The sequence below is a fragment of the Styela clava genome, chromosome 12, assembly GCF_964204865.1.
Source record: "Styela clava chromosome 12, kaStyClav1.hap1.2, whole genome shotgun sequence".
Lineage (NCBI taxonomy): Eukaryota > Metazoa > Chordata > Ascidiacea > Stolidobranchia > Styelidae > Styela > Styela clava.
The window spans coordinates 16,294,951-16,311,791 of NC_135261.1; the positions used below are offsets into that span (position 1 = coordinate 16,294,951).

At 34.6% G+C, this 16,841-nt stretch overlaps 2 protein-coding genes across 3 annotated transcripts; both read right to left on the reverse strand.

The window, feature by feature from the left end:
- On the reverse strand, positions 1 to 5,644 carry LOC144430749 (uncharacterized). The gene is made up of 9 exons (XM_078118826.1): positions 5,494 to 5,644; positions 4,997 to 5,130; positions 4,559 to 4,689; positions 4,314 to 4,441; positions 4,103 to 4,227; positions 3,528 to 3,655; positions 3,012 to 3,110; positions 1,338 to 1,482; positions 1 to 1,135 (listed from the first exon to the last, which is right to left on the reverse strand). The coding sequence occupies exons 3-9, from the start codon at positions 4,671 to 4,673 to the stop codon at positions 1,012 to 1,014; spliced, it is 864 nt and encodes a 287-aa protein (XP_077974952.1). The 5' UTR covers positions 4,674 to 4,689; positions 4,997 to 5,130; positions 5,494 to 5,644; the 3' UTR covers positions 1 to 1,011.
- A 3,749-nt stretch (positions 5,645 to 9,393) lies between these two features.
- LOC120329995 (uncharacterized) lies at positions 9,394 to 16,794 on the reverse strand. Of its 2 annotated transcripts, XM_039396804.2 has the most exons (9): positions 16,565 to 16,794; positions 16,054 to 16,191; positions 15,617 to 15,746; positions 15,294 to 15,422; positions 15,081 to 15,205; positions 14,529 to 14,656; positions 14,047 to 14,145; positions 11,354 to 11,498; positions 9,394 to 11,157 (listed from the first exon to the last, which is right to left on the reverse strand). In XM_039396804.2, exons 1-9 carry the CDS (start codon positions 16,654 to 16,656, stop codon positions 11,031 to 11,033), a joined length of 1,113 nt encoding a protein of 370 aa, XP_039252738.2. In that variant the 5' UTR covers positions 16,657 to 16,794; the 3' UTR covers positions 9,394 to 11,030. The 2 variants fall into 2 exon arrangements, with proteins under 2 accessions (XP_039252738.2, XP_039252739.2); XM_039396805.2 differs by lacking the exon at positions 15,294 to 15,422.
- Positions 16,795 to 16,841: the final 47 nt, after the last annotated feature.

Here is a 16,841-nt window from a genome sequence, read left to right on the forward strand (position 1 = left end):
CAAAAAAACCTTACGCTTTTCCATTTATATAAATATATTTCACACTATACACGGGCAACATAGAATACATTTAAGTCTATCGTTGTCATTACAATTAGGCAATAGTTTCATAATAATTTAAAAGCTTAGAATCTGAATTTTTCAATCGAGTCCCACCGGTAAAGCAATTCACATCATTACCCACTAGACGCGCATCGTTAAGGTAAAGCGGAAGAGCACTGCCTTCGATTTTGCTGAAAAAATCGACGCTCAGGCGTGGCGGAGGTGACAAACATAATAAAATAGAACGTATTCTTTTCGAATTAAACCAAGAGCAAAATATTTGTAAATATAGGGCCTCATAATACACAGATAAAACTTGAAAAAAAAAAAAAAAAAACTTCTAGCGGCATCATCCATCATCAAGTGCTGAAAAATAAACTTAAAATCGATTGGTGCATTAGTGACGGTGAAGAAAATTTAAATCAACAATCACCCTCACAACAACAGCGACAACAACAACAATTAAATAAACGATCTATACGTCTACTCCTTGCCCAAGAAAATAGATAATAAATGATTTAAAGTATGTCTAACGTGAACATCAGTATTGATGCCCAATATTCTAGTTTACATGTATATCATTTTTGCTGATGCATTTGGGTCAAATTCACTTTAAATTTCAATATTCCAAATAAGTAAAAAGACGATCTGATATTGGGTTTATTTTATACATTAGCTGGAAATACTGAAGCTTAACAGAGGATATATGGTCGGAATTAGAACTTTAGTCAACAACGAACTGGTCTATATTCAACGGCTTATGTAGAATATTTATTATCTGAATAAAATACAATGTCGCATTATTGCTTGGAGATATAATTTGATATTTCACATTAAAACACTACAGCTGCGATTCGTGGGAATAAAAGATACCGATTGCATTCGCCAGCACAGTTAGTAGTTAATATTAGATATACAAAAAGTATTTGGATGTGTACGAAGAAGTACGATAAATTTTATTGTCATGTGTTATACTGTTGTCTGTTGCTTTGGTAACTCTTTGGAGGGTGTATCAACGTCCGTCGATCGTTGTATCGTTGTTTCTTTCTGGAAAAGCAGTCTGAGAACTTTTTTTGTTTCTGCTCTCATGGCACTGTGTAAAAATATTAAATGAAGTGAAATATATGCAAACTACATCTTGGTAAATTAATTATCATTGGTAGCAGTCCAACCCTCCCCAGCGATTATTTATTATAGCCTTCTTATAGACATAGTTACAACGCGTAACTTTTTCAAAGACAGCTTAAGCTTAATGCCTTAATGAATTCGAAATGTATATCAATGCGTAATATTACCTGGATGCTAGATTGTAGAAAATAGGATTGAGACATTCCGAGATTCTCACGAGCATGTGTGCCGCCATAGAATGCTGCCATAATAATCTACCATGATATCCTTGCCCCTGAAGTCTTGGCCACGAGACAACCATTATTCGATATACTAAAAAAATGTTAATGTTGTTAAAATATGCTACAGGTAGTATGTAGTATTTTACTATAATGATTCGCTAAAAGCAAGATGAAGCGCACTCACTCAAAAGCAAACGAAATTCACCTCTGCTGGGTCACTGTAAAAGTAAATAATGGCTTCTCCCATTTTGGTCCAATATTATGTTGTTGTTTTTCTTGTTTATTGACACGTTTTTAAAAAGTCGCTTTCCTCTTTGATTACTGGACCAATTGCTTTGAAATTTTCAGTAGTGAAAGATTTTTTTGTCAGAATGCTATTGCTTTTACTTATTTCAAAAATTTCTGTGGACCTCAAGTGATTCCTTTTTTTATGTGTCAGAATAAAAAATAGCGACCCCTTGTGACGTGTCCATATATTTGAGCATAGCTATCTTGTTGTATTTTATTCTGTCATTCGAAACCGATTTTGAAGTACATTTTACATCAAGTTTCAAGGTTGCGTTTGCTTTTGATAACATTGTGTTGGACAGTTTTGGAGTTTCAGTAAATGAGTTAAACCAGTGCTTTCTAACCGCCGGTCCGATAAGCGTTTATGCCGGTCCGCGAGAAATTTCGTTTTGTTGTTTTTCTGCCGTCTCAATCTCTTTACCAAAGACGAAGTAACGTTGGTTTATTAAGCAAATTCTCTTCCAAGGTCATATTGCTGTTTGATAAGTGCGGTACTAATGGCCCGGCGACGTCTTGGCGCCGAGTAATCACACTTTTCGCTTTTTCGGTTCCTATTCATCACGAAAGCGCTCCGTCGAAGCTCGAAAGATATAGAAACCTGAGAATCAGCATGCGTGCTTTTCCGCTCTGCTTTTCTTGATTAATATTACCACCCAAATAAAATGTTATGAATATTAGTATGTTTAAACTAGAAAACGGTCAAGAACAGTATAATATTCCAGAGCTTCGCCTCGACATCCAGCAAGATATGAACTTGTTGCGACCCTTCAGGTGGTTACGAAACGCGCAACAAAAGCCTGGGCCGCTGAAATCTTTTCCATGTGATGCACAGCAGGATTTTGAGCCTGGTGCCAAGTACGTAACGACTTTATCATTGTAATATGAATTCATTTTGTTTGCGGCGTCGATCAATTGCAGAGAGATAAATATGATGAACCCGATTAAACATCTACTTTACAGTCCAGATTTGAAAAAGAATCACTGTAACAATTCTCGAGCTCTCTTGATAACAAATACCCATCGCTAAGTAATCGAGCAATCAAACTGTTGTCCGAATTTTCAACCAGTTACTTATACGAAAAAACTTTTTCAGCACTAGCTTCAATTAAAACGAACGAATTTTGATGCCTTGTTTGCAATACTGTAATGGAAACGAATCCACTGATTTAAACGGTGGTTAATCTACCACACACGAACCTTTTTAGAAAAAAACGATAAAAATAACAAGTTTTAAAAATTTGGCAACATATTTTTAAAAGAAACGGATGAAAATAAGCCTAGCAAATCTATAGTTCATATTTATTTATATATAGGATGATCATTTTTTCTTACCTATATCAGGCAAGTATCCAATCAGAAATGAAGCAAGAATTAATGAAAGTTGTAATAGAGCGAAATTCTCTTTTTTGACATCAGTGTTCGATCTGGTATCTGTCAAAAGAAAATATAACAAATACTCAATATAACGACTATCTCAAAAAAGTAAAATAATGCTTCCTAAAATCGAAAATCACACAAAACCTACATGTGAAAGTATAATTCTGCTTGTTTGAGCGAGGACACGCTCTAATATAAAAGTGGACATTTTTTGATTAGGTTTACTGTGACCGGTCACTGACGTGCGCGTGTACCCGTGAACTCACAACAAAGAAAAATGTTGCTCGTATTTCCCCGCGCTATTCAACTAACGCTGGTTACGAGCCTTTTAATGTTAAACAGTCATAATAAAATTTGCAATAGCTTGCTCCATCATGGCTTATTATAAATATTGACCGTAATTGGGGCCTGTTTCTATAGGACTACTCTGTTATTGCATTTTTAAGTCCCCACAGTTGAATAATTCTTTACCTTTTATACTTTTTCTCCTTGTGGCTACCAGGATTACGAGATAAAATGTAAGCAGAGCAACGGCACATATTGGAAAGTACAGAAGTATCGGAAATGCGATAAACATACATCGCCGTACGTGAATTAGCCTGAAATCAAGCAAATGTAATATTTTGTGTATTTGTATACATACTACACGGTAATTTAGAATTCGTCCATGAATATTTATAATAAATCGAACGTAATCACAACCTTAATGCTGAGAAGAAATTAACAAAATTTCTCTGGTCTGTTTATCGTGAATATGTTCGAACTTTTCGGGAAACCTATAATTAAAAATTGGTAATAGGTTTTTATTGCGGTAAACCTGATCTGAGCTACTTTTTATGTAGTATAACAATCCAAACCATGAAATAAGAGCTAAAAATTTGTTTCATTGAATTGAATCATCACCTTCATTGAATTCAGAAAAAAAACGCAGAAAAGCGCAACGGAACCAAGTCAATACCATTTTCTTTTTGTCTCATGTGTCAGAAATAGTTTAAGAATGTATATATATCAACTATTAAAGGATTTATAATATAGATGATACTAACTTTGCAAATGGAGAAGTACAAGCATTTATAAATGTATTTAAATTCGATGGAAGTACCGTAGGAAACCAAAAGTAGAAGACAAAGTTTGCTAAAAACGTCTCCACCCAAATTCCCAATGCAAGTATCTAAAGGAGATAAAACAGAAAAAATTATTTTCTTCCAAACATGCTTTCAAGTTGAGGATTTAAAACTAATGAAGCAAGAGGTTTACCTTCACTATATAAGGTGTGATCTTTTTCAGTCGATGGGGAAATTTTATTCCGATTATTCGTAAGATTACAAACACCAAAATATGTTGAATGGTCACGTTGCTCGTCCAAAAATCAACAGCTAGTGTTGTCTGAAATTTGATATTTATAAGTTATACTGTTCAAAAAAGTACAAATGGTTTGAAAAGAAAAATTACGTTATGGTCTACCATAAATGTAAAACAAATTTAACGTATGAGCTACAATATCTTACAGAAGAAAACTGGAAGAGAATATTTGAAGTATCCAAAGGTTCGACGATACAGCACAAATGGACTGTAGCATGCTGATAAAAAATCAGAAACACAGAGACTCATCAACATAATGTTAAATGGAGATCTGAATTGAAAACAATTAGAACAATGAACTTGAAATCAAATATCGGGATTACGTTTCGTATTATAAAAGTATTTGGGATTAGCAGTTTTGCAGGCAAATCGAGCTGTATGCTTTCGCTTGTAGAAAACGTTGTTCCAATTAAGCAGATATAATCTACGTTCACCTTCGCCAGCCAAGTATGCCAGCGTTCGGTCAAATATTTGTTTCATTAACTTGTATATGTAAATATGTATATAAAATCATATGCTTTAGGACTCTTATGAAAGTCTTTCGTGTTATTAAGAGAAGCAAAATATAATAATATTACTTTTTCAACTTATCTGATCCAGCAATTACAAAGAATGGCACAGCATTTGCAAAAATTCCAAACACCGAAAACAAGCCAACGAATACAAGATTATTCCTTCAGAATATGTGAAAAGTTGTTTATCCAGATTTCCTCTAAAATAATAAATATATATATTAATCCATTTCGTTTCAAACGCCCACTTGAGCAAGATGAATTAAATCAAGCGTCGGGCGAACGATTGTGATACAAAAATAATTAAATTATATACAATTTAATGTCCATGTTGCTAATTTAATTGCGGTGAAAACGTATATTTATAGACACAAAGATCAAAAACGTATAAAGATAGGAAATTATTCATTATGGAGACGTCTTGGAAACAGAGTGAACTGCTCAGATTTGTATTCTCGTGGTTGGTATTGTACTTAGATACCAAGTTAAAGAAACGGAACATTTACTAAATATAATATAGTTCGTGGACCTCAAAGTACAATCCTTGTTAGAAAATCACTTACGTTATGTTAGCTCTCTCAGTTGTAAAATTATCCGAGATTGTTGTCTTTTTGTCATCCCAGTAACTAATAGAAACATTCTCCATCGTTTTTTTATTGTTGTCAGTTTCCGCTCTTCACAAATTTACTTTATTACAACACAGTAAAAATAAAACATTAGAACATTACAAAAATGCTAGAAGTGAGAGTCGTTAAATAACTGAAGAAATATTTGTTGTGGGGTTTAAATATATAGGATGTTATGAAATAGGCAAGTAAAGGTAATTGCAATCAATTTAATTTGATGCTTAGTTAATATATATATATATATTGATTTAGGGTTATGGAATACCAAGCTGTAAATGAATTTTAAAATGCCGTATATATAATTACCGAGATTTACTATCAATGATTATTTCAATTTAATTTCAATAATACCTAATTATACGACAAAGCTTTCACGATACTAACAAAATTTGGATACGATTGGAGATTATATATGCAATACCTTCAAGTAAATATAATAATAACATTGACATGCTACTTTAATTCGGTAATCAGTAGTTTATTTCAGGTAACACATATTCAATTTATTGATGGATTTACGCCATAGTTGACATTTCTATGATAACAGGATGTGAACAAATAATAAAACAAAATGATTTTGGCCACACTATCCTATCAAATGTGCAACGATGCACCAAAATCCAGCAAGTGAAAGTCTCCATTTCACTCTACTGAGTTATATAAACCAAAGATGAATATCAAAACTACATTTAATATTCCTCTCTAGTTAGCTGTTATATATTTCATCTTTTGGTGAAGTAATTTTGTTTTGGCAAGTATGTGAATCCTGCTATCATTAATAATCTTGCTATAAACGTTCCGAGCATTTTCTAAGCATAATAGCTGGGTGTACTATATAGGCTGCTATCACGGAAAGATTTATGTTATGAAATGTGGTCAAACCATGATACGCTAGCATAATATGCATGCCTATGTTCATAATTCATTGCTGTTGCGCTTATTTTTTGTATGACTCTGAAATATTCTTTTCATTTTTCAGCGTCTTATAAAACTTTATTTATTGTAATTATTGGAAAATGTCTACAGTTTTGCAAATATTCCGGTTAGAGGTGATAGCAATGTGTATATATATAAATAGAATTTCATTCAGACCCCATAGTCAGAATAACAGAAGATAAAATGGTTGACAATTTGGGGCCAAACGGTTGCTGGATAACACATCTAACAAAGAATTAGGGTGTTTAATGTACTGACAAAAGGTAAAGACGGTGGCGCAATATTCTCGGCGTTCACGAGTGCACTGAAACAAATAAGTGGCTAATGTAACCGGACGATTGGCAGTGGTACCGGTACCCCATAAGGTTGAACCGTCGTATCGACCTTTCTCTCCCCGGGATAAGTATGAAAATCGTATATTCTGTGTCGTAAGGTTAGATTGTCAATGAAGACATTTTTGGGACCTCCTGAAGTATGCGTATCAAGATGGCGCACAACCTGAACTCAGGTTGTGGACCAGGTTCAGGTTACGCGACATCTTGGTGCGCATACTTCAGGAGTACCCATTTTTGTACTAGGCCTCAATTTGAGTTTTGGCAACTTTCGGAATTTCTAACCTTTGTATTTGCCATAGTTATTGTAATTTTTTTATACCATTTCGGAGTTTGAAATAATTTACCTGTTGAGATGAATTCGAAGATAATGACGATGCGGTACGTCATGGGCATGGGATGGTAGGCTACCTTATAAATTACTGTGTTTGTGTTGTTTTCATTCAATATTTCCTCCGCTTGAACTGCTTCATTCCCCCCACAAATATTGAACACTTTTATACAAATCCTCAGTCTGCTTATTCTACTCGGTCCAGCGCCTTTGTATAAAATGCTATAGCCTATATAACCTGCTCAAATTACCACGGGACAGATGACCCGCGGATTCTAGTAAAACGTTTTTATCTGTAACTTTGAGTTTTGGATTTGCTCAGTTGCAAAACCTTTTGTAACTAATACAAATTTCGGTCGTAAACTCGAATAAGTCCTGATGTATTAAATGGTAGTTGAATTTCAGATGGTCAAAAATTGCAATGTTGTAAGAAAATACAGTATTCAAATTCTACTATTTTGCATGGCGATGGGACGAAGAGAGGGAGACATCGGAATTACGCCAAAGGTATAATATTGCTGAAATCGAACTGTTTAGTGATGATTGAATTAATAGTAGTTTAAAATCACACTGGTATATATATAAAATAAAAGTCAAGTATGCCTGCTTTTTTGCTGTAAAAAGTGACGACTTTAACAACTAAAGCATATGTACGAGTAGTGAAGAAGCATAGGGGTTAGGTATATGGAAACCACTGACGTGACCTTATGACGTAAGAATGTCTTACTACTGTCGCGTACTTCGACTGGGTGCAGCTAGCTAAGCGAAAATGGAATTTAACTCGGATTGGTATCAATATGTTGTTCTTCATGAATTGGAAATTGAATTGGAAACCTATGGTGATACTGAAAATGAGACGATATATATATATATTTATATATATACACATATTCTAGTATAATGGGTAAATAATAATTTTGCACCGTAATCTGTGAAATTGCGATTTTATGATAATCAGTAGGCTACCTAACTAATAGAGTTTAATGCTTTTAGGGCCAAAGCAACAAGCAATGAATGTAGTTAACTTGATAGTTCATGGATTTTCTGCATCGGTAAAGTCAGGGGTGGACAACTTCTCTAGTCGGCGGGCCAGATGTGAAAAAATGAAGTTCTCGGCGGGCCGGATTATTACAAAAATACTTCGGTATCCAATATTCATTAAATGCTAAACACTCTTAGTCAACTTTACGTTTCTTGGGATATTCCATGGTTAATAAAACTTAATATAAAATCTAATTTCTAAAAATCTATTTATATTTAGAATATAAATATAACTGATATCAGCAGTGGGGAATGTTTACAACGCTCTCTGCTTTGACCTTATATTGTTTGTTTAACAAGTGTGCTAGGGCAATTGTTTATTTCACCAGCTCGCATGGGACCCGGCCCGCGGGCCGTATGTTGCCCACCCATGGGTTAAGTATTTTGAATAAAAACAATGGTTTCGAAAATGTAGACCGATTTAAAAACACTCATTGAAAATACCATCGTCGAAATAGGCACCAAATATTTTCAATGTTCAATTAAATTATTATACCCATCTTATAGTAAACAACATTTGAGCTAAAAGGTTGGATTGATATACCTACCGTTGATTTATTATTCCTCTTTTAATGGGCTACAGGTAACGAGTTTATCAGAAGGAGAAGTTTGGCTAATGATTTATGTTCAAATGTTGTAAATGAATGTCTTTCTCTCACGTTTCTCTAATTGTTAACCCGGTTTCTTTCACGAGTACGAGTAGAAGATTGTAAAATTTCACTTGTGCAGTCTTTATCTTATTATTCTAGTTTTATTTGGTCACCTTTTGCCAACAAGCAAAAACTTTTGCGGAAAGAATAACTTACATGAAGTGCCTTGTATTATCATTTCATGCTCTCGAACTATCTTCAGTTGCTTCATTTCATGTGGATTTAATCCTTGAATATATTTGCTATTATACATTAAATTCTATAATCTAATTGCTCCATGTGTCATAATGGCCATGTTTTATTGTTAGTGAAAAACTTGTGAAAACTTATGTTTCGTTTCAATTTTGTTTTGAAGAAAAAATATTGTTTTGATTTCAGCAATGTTTCGTAACTGCCCAACCCTGATGATCACAATGGTGCCAACAATATGAACTTCTTTGAACTTTCCACCCAACCAAAATTCAGCTGTATCCCTCATTGAAAAGCTTCTTTGTGATTATTTTTTATCACAATAACATAAAAACCTTACGCGTTTTCATTTTTTAAAAATATATTTCACACTATACACGGGCAACATAGAATACATTTAAGTCTATCGTGGTCATTAATCAGGCAATAGTTTCATTTTAGATTTTGAAAACGCACAAAAACACGATAGCAATACTCAAATACATGAATACAACGACCCAGTGGTTAGTCAATCGTTTTCTAATAATTTAAAGGCTTAGAATCCGAATTTTGTAATCGAGTCCCACCGCTAAGGCAATTCAATTCATTACCCACTAGACGCTCATCGTTAAGGTAAAGCGAAAGAGCACTGACTTCGATTTTGCTGAAAAGATCGACGCACAGGCGTGGCGAAGGAGATCAAACATAATAAAATAAAACGTATTCTTTTCGAATTAAACAAACAGCAAACTATTTACTAAATATAGGGCCCCATAATACACAGATAAAATTTGAAAAAATAATAAAAACAACTTCTAGCGGCATCATCCATTATCGAGTGCTGGAAAATAAACTTAAAATCGATTGGTGCATTAGTGACGTTAAAAAAATTACTTAACAACAATCACCCTCACAACAACAGCGACAACAACAACAATTTAACAAAACGATCTATAGGTCTACTCCTTGCCCAAACAATGGTTTATAAATGATTTGAAGTATGTCTAACGTGAACATTCTCTAAATTGATTAAATGAATGATGCTCAATATTCTAATTTACATGTATATATATAATTTTTGCTGATGCATTTGAGTTTAATTCACTTTAAATTTCAATATTCCGAACGAGAATATCGCTCAGAGACCGAAGACTTATCGATCGAAAGTTAGGGGATCCCCAAAACAGCGCTCCTACTCCATAGTGACACCTTGTGTCCCAACACAAATTAAATAATAACTCGCTTATTATACTGCATAATTCATCCTAAATCAATAGGCTTCTGGTACGACATATTATGAATGCACATGCAAAATCTGGAGCAGATTCAATCTCGCTTTCGTGAGATATCGCGTGCATCTAACAGACAGACAAATACCTATCAACATACTTAGCGATCAAAATCGATAGGTAATAAGTACATAGATGAAACGATATTGGGTTTATTACTTATCGATCTTTAGAGGTATTTGTCTGTCTTTCTGTTAGATGCACGCGATATCTCACGGGAGCGATTTTTTTATCTCACTCCAAATTTTGCATGTACATTCATCTTATCTCGGACCAGAAGCCTATTGATTTTGAATGAATTATGTCGTATAATTAGCGAGTTATCAATTAATTAGTGATGGGACACGCGGTGTCACTATAGAGTCATGGATCGAAACCACAGTTTCGATCGATAATCTTCGGTCTCCGACCGATATTATCGTTTTATACATTAGCGGCAAATAGTGAGGCTTAACAGAGGATATGTTGTCGGAATGAGAACTTTAGTCAACAACGGGGTGGACTATATTCGACAGCTAATGTAAAATATCCATTATATGAATAAAATGCAATGTCACTATATTACTTTAAAGTATAATTTGATATCTCACATTAAAACACAGCAACTGCGATTCCTGGGAATTAAAATTACCGATTTCATCATCCAGCACAGTTAGTAATTAATTCTAGATAGGCAAAAAGTAATTGGATGTGTACGAAGCAGTACGATAAACTTTGTTGCCATGTGTTATACTGTTGTCTGCTGCTTTGATGACTCTTTGGTGTGTGTATTAACGTCCGCCGACCTTTGTATCGTTGTTTCTTCTTTTCGGAAAAGCCGTTTGAGAACTGTTCTTGTTTCTGCTCTCATGGCACTGTGTAAAATTATGAACTGAAGTGAAATATATGTAAACCATATCTTGGTAAATTAATTATTATTGGTAGCAGTCCAACCCTCCCCAGCGATTATCTCTTATAAACTTTTCATAGACATAGTTACAATGCGTAACTTTTTTGAAGACAGCTTAATGCCTTAATGAATTTGAAATGTACATGAATGTGTAATATTACCTGGATGCTAGATTGTAGAAAATAGGGTTGAGACATTCCGAGATTCTCAAAAGCATGTGTGCCGCCATGGAATGCTGCCATGGTACTCTACCGTGATATCCCTTTCCATAAAGTCTTGGCCACGAGATAGCCATTATTCGATATACTAAAAAATGTTTTAAAGTTGTTAAAATGAGCTACAAGTAGTATGCGGTATTTTACTATAACGATTCGCGTAAAGAAAGATGAAGCGCACTCACTCATAAACAAAGGAAATTCACCTCTGCATAGTGTCTCTGTATATGATGTCTGAGCCGTCATTTTATTTATTGCTATTTATCGCCTTATTGTGGTGCTTTTTATTATTGCGCAAGTTTATATGGCGGTCGCGCCTTACTCGCTAATTATACGACATAATTTAATCAATAGGCCTCTGGTCCGAGATATGATGAATGCACATGCAAAATTTGGAGCAGATTCAACCTCGCCTTCGTGAGATATCGCGTTCATCTAACAGACAAACAAACAGACAGACAGACAAATACCTATCAACATACTTACCGATCTTAAGATCGATAGATAACAACCCCGATCAGTGTTGAAAAATATTCTATGATAACAACAAATAAAGAAGTTGGGTCATATAATTTTTTAGCGCAACCAAACATTTTCGCACCGCTTGGGCTGTATATCACACCGAGTAACGGTCAATCACTATCAGTGTGTTACCTGTGCAAGGCTCCTGGGCACATCGCGACTAACTTCATGGCAAAAGCAATACTATGGATCCATATTAACGTATTGGGCGAAAATGTTCGGAAAGAATGGGTAATCAAGCCAAGAACGAGAAAATTGCCTGAGCGTGTATTACAGGAATGTGGGAAAAGTGATCCTGTTTCTTGAACGGTGACAACCCGCTGAAGGTTTCGTCACGCCATGTAAATGAGTTAAATAAGTACCTCGTCTCAAAAGGGTCTCCAACATTAGAATAAAAAGCTAGCCTGTGTGAGAGATATTTCGGATACAGACCAAAGACCCGGGATAGAAATCATTGGCAAAAGAGGTCGCACTGGGACTCGCAACAAACTCAAGCTACAACCAGTGCAGCAACAGCCCCGATTAACTATATCAACCCAACTGGACTGAACAAGAGATGCAGCAAGGCCTGGATTTAGCGGAAAACTAGTACGGAAGTTGATAGAACCTGTCCATCAACTTCCCGAAAAAACGTTACCCTGTAAATATTTTAAAAAAAATTTAAAAAACTATGAAAACCTGCATCTGTTCACTTTTTTGGGGATGCCGAAAAACCCCGATGACATAAATTTTATTGATTTTTTTTTCGTGTGGGGGGGGGGGGGGAACTAATGTATTTAAGGGTTGATGGAAGCGGAGCCACATTTTTGCTGATACCGGTAGCGTACCAAACTTAATGACAATGGAAACATCAAAACAGGCATACCCGCAAAGTTGGGAATACCGCCCACCCCTTACCATGAGTCTAAAAGGCCTAGGCGGATTATGTGACGACTTTTTTGTAAGGTCCGACGCGAAAGGGCAACTTATAGAGTCTAAAGTAAGTACATATCCACCAAGCGTTTCTGGCCAAGAACGGAGTTCAAAAGGTCAGATATCAAAACAAACAAAAAGTGGCCGAATCCGTAGGATAGAGCCCGAGCCCTGACTCGAGGGGTAAAGTCTTGGACTTCCAGGTTGAAGCACGGAGTGCAGGCAAATCTTTCGTCATGCTTAAACCAAATAGACAAGTTACGACGTGCGAACCAATAGGAAATTATGTATTGAAATAAGGCACGTCAAACGAAGTAAGAGTAGAATCACAAAGGTTGAGCGCTGAGGCGATAGCCATTGCAAAAGAAGCCCATGTCCCGCCAGAACTTAATTCACCTAAAAATACCATGATCTCGGGAAAAAATTGAGTAAAGTATATGGACCATATGCCAGAAAATTAGAAGATTAGGCTTACTTGCAGGAAGTAATGCAAGGCAGTGAAAGGGCTATCGTTACAGAAAGTGACTTAGCATCAGCTTACGACCATACGATAGGAACTGCGCCAGCGTATAATGAATATGCTGGTAACGAAACACTATATCATGTAACACGGGCAAAAAACGTAGAATTCATGCCACAAACTGGGCTGGAATCCCTGACGCAAAAGTACATACATTTCACAAGGACTAAAAAAGGAAAAAGTTTGGAAGAAAATGAAAAAAAATCTCAATTGATCCAAACGCGCTGAGAGAAAGGGGTTTATTGGTATAGGAAACAACTGACCCAAACGTGTTATTATGTGAGGGGCCGATACCAATGGAACTGATCAAAATCAGGGAGATTGACAAAAATACGAGCTGACCGCCTGAGCCGACTTATTTCTAGAATAAAAGCATCGTCTCGTTGTGTTTTATGAACTGTTAAAATATATGTGAGACGAAATGCAGCCGCGGGTTGTTAATGTGGCCCAATTATTGCCTGCTCTTTTCATTTATAAATTTAGCATAAATGACGACATCAGGCACACCGCCATTGCGTCAACCTCTAGTTTATATAATTAGGTTGCACTAACGATGGTAGTGGCAATCTGTTTGAGCCAAGGAAATTCTTTCCAATCTTCCAACGAACGATAAGAATACCAAGTTTTGAAAATATGGCAATTCGGTTTATATTAATTTAAATATAAGATGATCATATTTTCTCACCTATATCAGGTAAGTATCCAAGCAGAAATGAAGCAAGAATCAATGAAAGTTGCAATAAAGCGAAATTCTCCTTTTTAACATCAGTGTTTGATCTGTTATCTGCCAATGGAAAATATAAAAAATACGATAATCTCAAAACGTTAAAATAAGGCTTCCTAAAATTGAAAAGCACATAAAACCTACATGATAAAGTGTAATTCTGCTTGCTTGAGCGAGGACATTTTTGATTATGTTTACTGTGAGCGGTCAGTGACGTGCTCAGAGGTGCTCGTGAACTCACAACAAAGAAAAATTTTGATCGTATTTTCCCGCGCTATTTAATTAAGTGACGCTTATTGCAGGCCTTATAACATTCAACAGTCATTTTATTAAATTTGCAATAGCTTGCTCCATCTGGCTGTAATTGCGGCTTGTTTATAGGACTACATTGTTATTGCACTTTAAATCCCAATGGTTGAATAATAATAACTTTAATCATTTACCTTTTATACTTTTCCTTCTTATGGCTACCAGGATTACGAGATAAAACGAAAGAAGAGCAACGGCACATATTGGAAAGTACAGAAATATCGGAAATGCGAAAAGCATATATCGCCGTAAGACAATTAGCCTGAGATCATACAAATATAATATTTTATGTATTTGTATACATACTATACACGATAATTGAGAATTCGTCGTAGAATAGTTATAATAAACCCGACACAGTCACGACTTTAATGCATAGAGACTAAGAAATTAACAAAATTTGTCTCGTGTGTTTATCTGATTTATCGAATATTTGACAAGGTTGTGTATGTGTCCGGGCTATTTTGAAACCCTGAATGAAAAATTGGTCATATGTTGTTTATTGTATCAAACCTGATCTGAGAAACTTTTTATTTAACTTTTTATTTATTATAACAATACAAACCAGGAACCAAGTCAATACTATTTTCTTTTTGTCTAATGTGTCAGAAATAGTTCAAGAATGTATATATATATATATAAATATCAACTATTGAAAGATTTATAAAATAGGTAATAATACTAACTTTGCCAATTGAGAAGTACAAGCTTTTCTAAATGTAACTAAATTCGATGGAAGTACCGTAGGAAACCAGAAGTAGAAGACAAAGTTTGCTAAAAACGTCTCCACCCAAATTCCCAATGCCACTATCTGAATGGAGATAAAACAAAAAATATTATATTTTCTTTTAAACATCCTTTCAAGTTGTGGAATTCAGAGTTTAGAGCAAGAGGTTTACCTTTACTATATAAGGAGTGATCTTTTTCAATAGATGAGGGAATTTTATTCCGGTTATTCGTAAGATTAAAAATACCAAAATATGTTGAATGGTTACGTTGTTCGTCCAAAAATCAATAGCTAGTGTTGTCTGAAAATTAATATTTTTAATTTTTTTTAATATTTATTTATGATAGCTTCAACTGTTCGAAAAGGTACAAATAGTTTGAAAAACACTTTACAAATGTAGTAAGCAGTTTGTTGATATTTCATTATATATATAAAACTAGATTTTGCTGCGATCTACTATAAAACTAAATAAAATTAACGTATGAGCTACAATACCTTACAGAAGAAAACTGGAAGAGAAAATTTAGAGTATCCGAAGGTTCGACGATATAGCACAAATGGACTGTAACATGCTGATAAAAAATCAGAAACACAGAGACTCATCAACATAATGTTAAATGGAGATCTGAATTGAAAACGATTAGAACTATGAACTTAACTTCAATTATCGGGATTACATTTCGTATTATGAAACTATTTAGGATTAGCAGTTTTGCAGGCAAATCGACCTGTATGCTTTCGCTTGTGGAAAACGTTGTTCCAATTAAGCAGATATAATCTACGTTCACCTTCGCCAGCCAAGTATGCCAGCGTTCAGTCAAATATTTGTGTCATTTACTTGTATATGTAAATAGGTATAAAAAAAATATATGCTTCATGACTCTTTCGGAAGTTTATCGTGTTATAAAAAAAGCAAAATATAATATTATTACTTTTTCAACTTATCTGATCCGGCAATTACAAAGAATGTCACAGCATTTGCAAAAATTCCAAACGCCGAAAACAAGCCAACGAATACAGCCAGAATTATTCCTTCAGAATATGTAAAAAGATTTCTATCCGGATTTCCCCTAAAATATTAAACATATATATTAATTAATCCATTTCGTTTCAAACGCCCCCTTAAGCAAGATGAATTAAATTAAGCGTTGGGCGGAAAATTGTGATATATACAAGAAATTAAATAAAATTACATTCAATTTATGGTTCAATTTTTAATTTAATTGCCGTGGAAACGTATATTTATAGACACAAAGATCAAAAACGTATAAAATTAGGAATTTATTTATTTGGAGACGTCTTGAAAACAAAGTCAACTGCGCAGATTTGTATTCTCGTGGTTGGTATTGTACTTAGATAGATAAGTTAAAGAAACAGATATTTTACTAAATATGATATAGTTCGTGGACCCCAAAATACAATCCTTGTTAGAAAATCACTTACGTTATGTTAGCTCTCTCCGTTGTAAAATTATCTGAGATTGTTGTCATTATGTCATCCCAGTAACTAATAGAAACATTCTCCATCTTGTTCATTTATTGTTTTTCAGTTTCCGCTCTTCACAAATTTGACATATTCTAACACAGTGAAGATAAAAACTTAGAACATCACAAAATTGTTCAGTTTATCAAATATAGAACGCCAATTGTCATGAATAACTGAAGCAATACTTGTTGCCGTTTGAATATAGGATGTTATGTAATGGGCAACTGAAGGTAAT